The 12,022-nt window shown below is 33.8% G+C and overlaps 1 protein-coding gene across 1 annotated transcript; it reads right to left on the reverse strand.

The window, feature by feature from the left end:
* Positions 1-1,185: 1,185 nt before the first annotated feature.
* E12A11 (PEBP (phosphatidylethanolamine-binding protein) family protein) lies at positions 1,186-4,451 on the reverse strand. The gene is made up of 4 exons (XM_089789116.1): positions 3,463-4,451; positions 3,214-3,275; positions 2,049-2,089; positions 1,186-1,808 (listed from the first exon to the last, which is right to left on the reverse strand). Exons 1-4 carry the CDS (start codon positions 3,661-3,663, stop codon positions 1,588-1,590), a joined length of 525 nt encoding a protein of 174 aa, XP_089645242.1. The 5' UTR covers positions 3,664-4,451; the 3' UTR covers positions 1,186-1,587.
* Positions 4,452-12,022: the final 7,571 nt, after the last annotated feature.

The following is a 12,022-nucleotide window of genomic DNA, read 5'->3' on the forward strand; positions in this document are numbered from 1 at the left end:
ATCCATGTGTATGTGTATGTCATGTAAGTTAATTTTATAAGATGATTTATTCAGAGTATTGCAATTCATTAGTGCATGACAATGTTAATATTTATCATATTTGACTGTGTGCTTGTTTCATCGACATTATCAACTACCGAATAATCCATCTTCTGAATGTTTAATATGGAGTAATCCATCGACTTAAAATTCAACTGGACTGGACATCTCACATTCGCTAACATCCAGGATATTAGATCATGCAGTGGTAGTGTAGATGAAAACCTCCATAACCATTGATGAAAAGAAAAACAACTCCATTTTGTATTACAAACAGTCAGATGTCAATCATAACTTGCCCAATTCCAGGATCGACCGCAAAAGTTAACGAGGGGGGCTGACGTGACTGTTGAAATATGTCTTCCAACTGAAAAGTACAATAAAATAAAAAGAAAGGGAACGAGTTTCCGGAATTTGCCTCAATATTCTGGATCATTCATTCTCTCTGCATACGCTCGAAGGTTCCAGAGCCCAACGGTGCTCTTTGTTTTCTTCATTACATTCTAGATCATACGAAGAATTGTCGAAGAATTACAGATGTTTTATCATAATTTCTTTTGATAAAAGAAACAAATACACAATTTTTTTTTGGTATAAATTAAGTCATCTGTTCGCTATCTATTCTCAAAGTTAAAGCGACACGTTCTTGGAATTTTATAGTATACCATCTACGAAATTGTAGTGTAATGGATAAAAATATTGAAATTTTCCGTGTACACAGAAAGTCTATTCTTAATGTATCCTCCATGATATTGTAATCTATTCTGAATGCATGCCTCTTCCATGATATTATAATCCACCATATAAAAAATGGGATATAGACAATATCTAGTATTACTTGTTTATAGCGGAAAAGAAAAACACAAACGTTACATCAAGATTAGTGCAGGGTCCTATTATATCGGCTTAACAACGCTCTTGATTCTAGATTTATTTATCCTCCACTCTTATTCTATACACTAATTAATTAAGCAGTGGTTATCTTCTTCCTAAACTCTTGCCCTTTCACCATTGTCTGAGAAGATTCTTAATTATAGATTAAGCCAATGATGTTCATTAGCATGACAACTTAAAATATTAAGGTGCTCTTCAAAATGTCCTTGTCTTAAAGAGTTTACCCACAAAATTGGTACCAGGAACCAAACAAACAAAAAAATACATCAAGTGCATTAAATGGTAGACAATTTGACTCAAAGCCAACAACTTCTTCAATATTTCACCTTCTCTGGGATGAACAACTCATATAAAGAACCATTTTTATTTTCTCTAGGGATAAACACACACACTACTATGTATTCTATGGCTAAGAGGCTCATGATCATGCTTCTCCTCGTGACAGAAAAAAACTGCAGAGGGGTAATATGCATTACAAAGATGAAAAGAAAAGCTCACAGCCCTGCCGATCCACCAAAGCAAGATAAAATATAAGAAGCATTAACTGCCAGCCTGAGACACACACTGTACATAATACATGTATCAACATCACCAACCCTCGCAAATCTATAGTTATCATCAACACTAGTATATGTGAAAAAGGCAAAGGCAAGGCTAACGCTTTCTGGTTCCAGGCTCTTTCTGGGCATTGAAGTAAACAGCAGCAACAGGAAGGCCGAGACCATAATGTGCTGCAAATCCCCTGGTGCTGAAATTGTTGCGCTGCTGTGGGGGCATAACCATCACCATAGGACCCTGCTGCTTATAAAGCGCAAACACATACCTGTGTATGCCTATTGGTGGTCTAGGTCCCATGTACGCCAACACTTCTCTCCCTGCAACCAACCATTAAAGATTCAGCTCATTAAGTTCTCTTTTCTTGCTAAACATATATGAACATATCATTCATAATCTTAATACTAAATCAGAGGATCCCTAAACCCTAATAGAAGAATCCCCATTTGCAAATTAAGTTCTCTTTTCTTGCTACACATTTATAAACATATCATTCATAATCTTAATACTAAATCAGAAGATCCCTAAACCCTAATAGAAGAATCCCCATTTGCAATGACCTTGACTTGGGTCTGTGCCTCCGGGGATATCAGTCACCAACCTGCAACAATATTCAGATTAGCTTGATCAGTTGCCTAATTGGTAAATTAAAAGCTAATTTTTTTTTGAAAACCCTAATTAGAATACTTGACCAGTTAATATTGATAGCTTAAAAAGCTATGAAGTTCGCGCAGATTCCATAGCATGACACATGTAGTTCCATAAAAGAACAAATGGCTTTATCTCAACATTCTCCAAAACTTTTCGTGTCTCCAAACAAGTGTTTTTCAACATCAAACTTTATTTCTTTCTCAAAAAGTAGAGTGGCCTCAAGAAATCTGAAGATAAAAAGCTATCGAGAACATATGAGAACATAGAAGTAGATTTGTTGGGAATTGATCATTGTGGGCGGGCTGCCTGTGTTCTTCTCTCTAGAGAAAAGCAGAACAAAGAGTCATAAAATGACTCCTCAGGCAACAAACAAGTCCTCAGAAAATGAAAACACTACAGATACAAGCAGCAGTACCATCCAGGAAACACTGAAAACAGATAGTCCTGACCTAAAAGGACTCCGAAACAGATGGGTGCTCCACAAAAGAACTTCCTATCAGACTTCCATATAAATCATTCTGCCATAAAGTAGTCAAATGCTAGTTTTTAAGACAGAATTTAACAGATATTTGCAATTAGAACATTTAGAAAACAATAATCATTTAGACAAAACCTTAAGATGGTATGTGAAAACTTTGTTTTCCATTCCAACACACAACCCACTGAATACTAAAATCAGAGAACTTTTCAACTCTAAAAGACTTCTACATGTATATCATCTCAAGAAAGAGAATGCTTTAAAAAACTGTATAAACTGGTAAGCAAAATTAGCCTGCTTTACAAATTTGCTTCAACTCTAAAAGTCTTCTCCATGTATATCATCTTAAGAGAGACACGCTTCAAGAAATTGCATAAACAGGTAAAGCAAAATAACCCTGCTTTACAAAATTGATTTGAGCCTACAACAATGATCTTTAAAGGGTATTCATAAAGCAGGCCCAAAAGACTAACATGACATTAAATGCAAGCATAAGAACTTAAAATTAGGTCCTGCAGAGCAATTTGCTTAAAAAAATGACCCAACTGATACAAGAAACCATTAAATCTTATGAACAATGGGTTGGCGATGTATACCAGTGGATCCACTCTCGCAAATTGGGCTCACTTGGGCTAGGAGCATCTGGGTCAGTCATCACCTGATCAATGCATGCATCCACACCAAGCCACTAAGCAACCCATTCATAGTTTTTACTAAAACATAACAATGTTAAACACAAACAAGGCAAAATCTTGAATCAATTAAACATGAAGAACTCCATATTGCACACAAATCCCACAACATCAATTCACCCAAATCACAAACAAAACAACATAATGCTGTACCAGAGTGTAGAGGCTATCATCGTAGTATCTTCCAGCAATTTGAACATTTGGGCGGTTCACGGTAAGAGAGGGTTTGATCTCACAACCATTGGTGACCTGCTTTGTTCCATAGTAGACAGCCAAATCTACAGAGGGCACAAACAAGTCTATAACATCACCTATCACTCTTCCTACTACCAGAGGATCTGTTGAACGAGCCATTTCCTACAGAAATTCCTTCTTTCCTTCCTTCAAAGAAAAGGAGGAACCCCAATTAAAAACCGAAAGATTGTTGGATTTGGGCAGGAGAAAAAGGGTTTGGATTTGGTGGCCAACAGATTTGTGGGCTTTATTGGAATGAGTAAATAGCGGATTTATGAGCTGTTTACTGTTGTTGGGTTATAAAATTGGGAGGTATTTGTGTATGTAAATGCTCTGTCAATGTGAAAAATGGGGAATGAACTTGTTTGACACGTTGTGGTGAGCCTTTGTGGACAGCGAGGCGCATTGGAAAAACTGCCACGTACGTGAGGCATCCACAATGTCGCCTTTGAATACGTGTCAAACCATTAATAAAAAGATTCGCCCTCTCCCCGACTCCTCGCTACCATCTCGGCCTCTCAGTCCTCAGTCCCTAGCCGCATGAACGATGTGAAATTGGTGTTTGGTGCCGTGCTCAAGAATCCGACCGCTCCTGGTGAGAATCTGGGTGCCTACCCCTGCCCTTGATGCTGCCCCTTCCCGTGATCATGACCGCCATAGCGTCTGCCCCTGCCCACTCGGGCATCATTCATGCCCTGACGATTCTTTCTTGGGCACTCCCGGTCTGCATAGGCCAAATTTGTTTTTGTTGAAACCTGACTTCCATCGGTCTGACCGTCTTCATCACGTGTAGGCTTAATTATCGCCACTGCCTTGCTATAAAAGTAGTAAAGAAGCGGGCATGTGTTGGGAAACCAAAGATGGAGAGAAGCATGAGAGGCTTGTGCTACAGTTCTTGTGTGTTGGTCTGTTGCAAATGGAAAATCGCTGAGGCAGCAAGAGTAAAGTTGCAGAATGCAGGATGTCATCCACCATGACAGTACTATAACTTTCTTGACTTTTATTTCTTTAATTTTTATCCAAAAAAATCATTTTTACCCCCGAAAAAAAAAGCAACCAGCCAATAGGAAAATAGAAATTGTTGATTAGAAATTAATTAAAAAATAAACCCACCACAAAGAACCCTTGCATTGGATTCCTTTTCAACCTTTTTTCTTCTGCCTTCCCTTTGGAATCAAGAAAAGTGCACCCTAAAAGTGGAATGTTGCATGATCATCCTCTCTTACCTAAGATTTTGTGTCCATTGAAAATGCCCTGCTCGCTGGAGTCATGCTTGGATTGGTCCATCATGTGTAATCCACATGGCCAGAATCTCCCTTTAAAGCGAGAGGCCACATCAATCCATATCAAGGTTTTGGTTATTGATTATACACGGATACTTTTCATTGGTCTATAGAGTATATAACAAATGAATTAGGGAGAGCTTGGGATTTGCTTTCCAATTTGTATGTGGACTTTATTTGTTTTGGTTGAACAATGCTATAATGGGAAAAAGGGTTAGTTTAGGGAATTCTGATGTGTTTTTTCCAAAGCATGTTAGGATTTGTTATATATAGAACAATCTATTAGTGGTTATATTTAGTTCCTATTCAATAGTCATGAGTATTACTTTTTGTTTTTACTTTCACAAAATTTATGCATAAATGTATAGCAATGATGTGTTCATAAATGTATAGTAATGATGTGTTATTTGTACTAATTTAGTACAATTTTTCTACTTATTTTGTATTTTTATGTGGTTGTTTAAGTGCAATTTGGTCTAGTAGTTGGAATGTTCCCATGCCAAGAATCATTTTGAGCCTCTCTTTCACTCACATGGTGACCTAACCTAAGTACTAATAAAGTTGTACAATCCCTCTAGTTATAAATTTGTCTTGTTTTCAACTCATTGGATAAGCACGTTTTGGCCCACAAAAAGATTAGATTTTTGGAGTAAGCTTTTGAATGTAGAATTGATGAATGATGATTGGAACATGAACAAAATAGAATCACACTATTATAGTTCATATGGTGTTATAATTTGATACATTAAATATCAAAACAAAAATTATGTAAGTAAGAGTTGAAGTAATAGTTGGGGGGCAAAAGGGGTGAGAGGGAGATCCAACTCATATTGTCTTTTTGTATTTGTCCATGAGGTGTGAAGTGTGCATAGGAAGAACACATCCATCACTATATTTATCTTCATTTGTAACAAGGTTGCTGAAATAATTAAGCCAATAGGCTTCTCCTATGGAATGATTGCTCCAAAATAAATCCATTTATTGTCTCATGCATAGTCAGTTGTCTCACGCAAAAATTAGAATGTGTTTGTTTATGCCAGCATATCTCCCCTCATTATAGCATTCCCCCATCATTTACAAACAATTGTTTAAGGTTGCGAGAAGTCACTGCATTGGATGAGTTGCGATGGAAGAAGGCTACCATCATGTTTAAGCCGACAAGCTTCTCCTATGGAGCACATGCTTTGTCGTACATGTATTAAATGTCTCACGCCCATACCACTGTCTCACATTTGAACCACCATTTTTTCGCAGTTTTTAGTCTGTCTACATGGTTTTTATTTGGTCAACGCAGTAGTTGTACTATAATTCTTCCATCCAAGCACAACATTCCAATGCTACCATTAACAACAATTTGAAGCTTCAAAGCTGAGACAATCTGCCATGGGAAATTTAAATTAGAGAAGATCCCAAAGAGAACAGGCGAATCATAGAGAATCCTCTGAGAACCCCAACAATCCCATGGTCATCGCAGGAATCAAAGGCGCTAGACTTAAAAAATGATCTTCTTGTCAATTAATTTAGGAAGCATTTTTATGTGATTATTTATAATTCAATTGGTGCCCTACAACATATGCAATCAATAGGTTCTTTTTCAAGTTATGGATGAAATTTGAGGTGCATCATACATGGGTACCAGATGCATTCTCCGTAGGAATGTACTATATGGAAATGAGCCACAATAGAGCTCTTTAAACTTCATCAAAGGATTGATTAGCTCATCAATTTTAAGCATGGAAAAAGAAACTCCATCTAAGTAATTGCATGGGCCAAAAGGGCTCACCAAATATGGCTATGAGAACAACACCCAATGGGGGAAATAAGGCAAATATATGTAAAAATATTGAATCTATTGACATGATGCATTAGATAAATTGGTTGACATGATTCATTAGATAAATGTAGTCTTGTTGAATGCACATATGTGTTTGATGCAAATTATTTAGGAACTTCTGGTCAAATGTAACTGGTTGTTGACCCCAATTTGTTTTAGCATCCTTCCTACCTATCCCTAAATGATAGTTTTGGAACAGAGTGTGGACATCCACTAGGGATTTTGGGAGATATAACATATGTAAATGCCCTCGTAGACATATATGCAAAATGTAGAGGAAGAGACAATGCACCTAAATCGTTTGACAAGTTGCACCAAAGAAATGTGATCTTGAATGCAATGCCATGATTGCAAGAGATGCACAAAATAAGATTTTTTTAAATGCCTTAGAAATTTTTAACCAAACTATATTATCCTTCTTAAGCTATATTTTATAGCCTTTGCCAACATCCCTATCATATCCAATCGATCAAAGAGTAAAACAACAAGAGGATTTTGTCATGTCTAAAGCTTAGTAGAAGGATGATTGAGAGTTTTTGTAGCTGTCTTGACAGATATCATCCAAAATATGGAGGCAGACAACACACAGTTGGTTGGATATGTTGTGTATTTGACAAAAAAACTAAGTTTAATTTTCAAACTTCTAATGATTAATTTTTCATTCATAATTTCAAACCTTTTTTGAATTTTAATCAATTGTGTTGCACATTACACTTTTAGAACTATTTGATTTACTTTACTTTTTTTTGAATAATGCGTACTCTTAATTATTATTTGCGAGCACTTCTGAATTCGATCTTGTGAAGTTTTTCATCATCAATGTTTCGAATCTCACTTTGTGATCCATCATCGGGATGTAAGCATAATCTGAGAGGTGAAATGTATCCATATTATTATTATGAAATGCATCTTTATTATTATTTATCCATATTAAATATTTTCAAATTTGATTGTATTTAATTGTTTTGGTATGCACACATTCTTTAACTATTATGTACCATTTATTATTGTTGACCATAGCAAAACTACTCATTATCCCTTGTTTTCCTTTTATCTACACTCCAAAATATAAAACAATCCAAACACACTACTAAGGGAAAGGTAGGGAACTTGATTACAATAACTATTTCTCTAATAAATCAAGGTGTACAACTCTCTATCATTACAACCTCACAACTTAATTGTTCTTGAAGCATTAATTCCTTGTTAAAAAATTCTCTTTTGCACAAATATGCTCTTTAGATTTTTAAGACAAAAAACATGAACAAATGTATTATATATAACCCACATTAATCTACTTGACAATTTCCTTTGCCCTTCAATATATTACTCATGTATATATTTCTATAGACGTGACTATTGCACCTTATTAAGGTGCAATCGCTAATGGTAAGTCCATTAAGATTACTAAAAGTTAAGAATGTGAGACTTGGGACAACTCATGTCTATAATTTGGTCTATATATGTTATCTTACTTCTTAATGGTGCAATTTTGTTTTTAACAAAAATAAACCTTCAAAAGTCTCTAAAGAATATTTACTAGTTATTTATACTTACAATTTGAAAGCTAGGTTAAGTGAATAATTATCAAAACTTGGTATAGCACTTCTTTAAAGTTTTGTTAGACTTTTGTATTACTTCATTAACATGAAAATAAAAAATGAATAAAAGTTTTAAATGTTAATATAAAACAAAGTCAAATTGGACAAATTAATATTAAATAAAATGATAATAATTAATATGCTTTAATACAAATTCTTTTTAAATAATAGATATATTAAATATTTTTATGAATAATTAGAATGCATTATGATGATGATTTAAATTTAAAAAATATATATAAGATAATAATTATAAATATTAATTAATAAATACAATTATTTTAAATTAGACTTTGAAATAAGGTAATTTTAAGCAAAGAGTAGATTCTAATCACAATTTCATTATCTAAAATGATTAAATACAATTTTAAAAAAATACTAAATTATACATTAAAAAATATAAAAATTAAGTACAAAATTATTAAAACGGTATGTAAATGGCTCTTTTGCTTCACCAAGTTCAGAATGGAGCACCCATAGTCAACTTAATAATTTTTTAAAAGTTTATATCATGTGTTTTACAATAATAAATATAGTAATAATAAAGTATAATTTTTTAAAAGTTTATATCATGTGTTTTACAATAATAAATATAGTAATAATAAAGTAAAATTAATGATTTTGTTAGCTTTCACTTGCCTCCTTGTTAATTGAAGAATTGTCTGAATCACAATTCTTGCCGTAAGTGTTGTTAGGGCTCTCGCGTGCATATGTCCGCTTTTTCTTTTTATAGAAATATGCCAAGAGCACGCTAATGAAAAGCATAATTTATACACTTTGATAAGCGATATGGATTCTTTCTTCTTTGTCCCCAATTTGATCGGGATTTGCTGGGGTGCTTATTTTTTATTATAATAGAGAAGAATATATAATATGCATTTGTTTAATTACCAATTGTTATCTTTTAATGGTCTGACTTAACTTTTATCTTGTTACTTTTTCTTGTACTTATCTCTTTACTTTGAAAATTCATTTTGATTGAGAATAAAACCCATCATTACTTATGGTTATATCTTTACTTTGAAAATTCATTTTGATTAAGAATAAAACCCATCATTATTTACGGTTGAAGCAATGATATTGATACTAGGTTGTGAAATACAAATTTTAAATTCTAATTTATTTTATCAAAATTCAATATTAATTAGTTATATCAATTATATGCTAGAAATATATTTGAGTGTTTTGAGCATTGTATTAATATCTAAGATCATTTGATGTATTATAGGCTTTTGCATTGCTACTCATTGTCTTCCAATATCTTGATAATTGAATCAATATAAAGATTAAGCTAATGTGAAATGAGGGTAGACAGTTGTCTTCCATGTTTCACACAACGGACAAGGTCTAAAACCATCTTTATGTAAAGATGGTTTTAAATCTAGTCTCAAACAATAAAGTTGAACCAATTTCTAAATATCAAAGGGACCAAGGCTACAACAACATTTTAAAATGTAGATATTAGCTTAAGTTTGCAAGTGTGAGGATCACTTCAATAGATGGAAGATTGAATCTAGATTAAGCACTCAACATCTTTCATTGAATATAATTCCATTATCTCACATTTTCATTGCAAAAATGGAAGCGAATTACTGAGTGCAATTTTAAATACAATAATTTGTATATCACAAACAAAGCTAGAAATGCCCTAACTTTCTTTGTCAATCTCAAAAAATATGTTTATATAATATTTCAAATCTAATTGTTGCACTTAAATTTATATTAATAAGTTATAAATAAGTCTCTATATTATTCACTCATGTCAAAATAATATTACACACATTCAAAAAAAGGTGGATGGATATGAAATGGTACCCTCAAATTTTGCATAGGACATACAATCGAATCATAAATCATAAACAATAATTTACAAAGTTTCAACAATAACATTCTAGGAGAGAAGGGTCCCAAACACTCATTTTAGCACATATATTAATGAGGTTTGGAGCTTCTACAGGAGGGTCGCGATTGGTCAAATGGAAAGAGCCTCAAGAAACTCATTAGAAATTAAACCAAAAAGACTATCAACAAGCCACTAAGAAAATCCCCCATGGAAGGTGGAAATGTGGAGCATTGCAAGGCAAGCCATCCATATTCCCATCTCTCATGATCTCCTCCGAAAAGAAAAGGAGAAACATGTGAGTGAGCAACATAGGTGTCATGAGCTGAAAGAATTCAACCCATTGACCAGGAGGAGGAAAGAAACCTTAGGAGGAGGGAGATGATGGAATTATGAACACAACATAAGGGCCATTTCCCTAGTGTTCAACAAGAGAAATTCATACACCATATGTTCACAATAATTTTTTGACTAGGGAAACCCTTGATCAGAGGGAAAATCCTAGTGAGGATGACACCCACACGATATTGTATTAGTATATATGTTCCTTGTGAAAGGATGTGACCCTATTAGGAGCCAGTTACAATGCATTTAGTACATCAATCCTTGTTAGAGGATAGATCCATGTTAAGAGACCTTAAAACTTTTTTAGAATGTTCTAACCATGCTAAAGGTCAATAGGGAAGCAAGTAGACCCACTATCTAAATTATTCTAGCAACTGTGGAGATTGATCTTCAAGATGACATAACCAAATCAAGCGAACTAATTGATCTATAACTTACTCGCCAAAACAATTCCTTTGAAGCCTAATACCATCAACAAAACTAAACTCTAATTTTCTCTTATCATTCAACATTCAAGATTGCATTCTTTGACTACATACTTGATACATCCAATGTCTTTCCAACCAAGGAAACAACTTTCCTTTATACCCTTTTCTAATAACTAATTAGGTCAACCCATTTGAGCTTCCCCAAATTTAATTACATAGGACCTCATTAAGGTATACACAACTTCTTAAGCATCATTACAATTATTACATTAAGGTTCTCGCACATTACAATATATTAATACATTTTACAGTGAAGATCAATGTGCTTCCTCAACACACTTGAACGCCAGTAAAATATATCACGCATTTTACTTCAACGACCTTTCTAGAATAATCCTCAAGCATTTCTTTCGTGAACATAGCATCATGAACATGTCTTCTACCATGGTCCAAGCTAGTTGACATTAATTTTACTTCACTGGTAAGATATAACCAATAAGCTACCAATTGTTTCTAATAATATTCCTTATACACTAATCTACTACTAGTATTCACAAAATGAACTGCAATTCATCCAAAACTTCACATAAACTCCAAGAAACATAGATATGATAATCTATACTCATCTATGAACACAATCCTAAGCTCACATAACTTAGCCTCTTATATGGAAACTTTGTTGTGACAATAATCTCCCTATAATATAGGGTTTGTGTAGTAAGTTGGTGTACAAAAAAGTCACAAACACCCTAAAAAAAAAATCAAATATTCAATAACCCAATTGGATTATTTGAAACTTTAAAAAGCAACTAGGTTTGGTAACCACGCCTGGCCTTATAACATTAATAACAACTCGATCAAGTTTCGTAACCCAATTGGGTTATTAAACAAATTTAATTTTTTAAAACTCGATCAGGTTTTGAAAAGCTATAAGTTTTTTTGTTTTTCTAAAACAATAGGATACTCATTTTAACACCTACAATCGCACAGACATAGCTTGAGGAGGAGAGAAATAGAAAAACCTGATTGGGCTTTGATGTTTTTCAAGCCATTTTCAACATTTTCGACCATGTCGCCCTGTAAACAAGGTGATTTTGCATGTCATTTTTGTTTTTGGTTCTATTTGTTAAAAAGTTTAGGTTTTATAA

Source organism: Cupressus sempervirens, chromosome 6, assembly GCF_028749045.1.
Source record: "Cupressus sempervirens isolate cs-2001-9-10 chromosome 6, ASM2874904v1, whole genome shotgun sequence".
Classification (NCBI taxonomy): domain Eukaryota; kingdom Viridiplantae; phylum Streptophyta; class Pinopsida; order Cupressales; family Cupressaceae; genus Cupressus; species Cupressus sempervirens.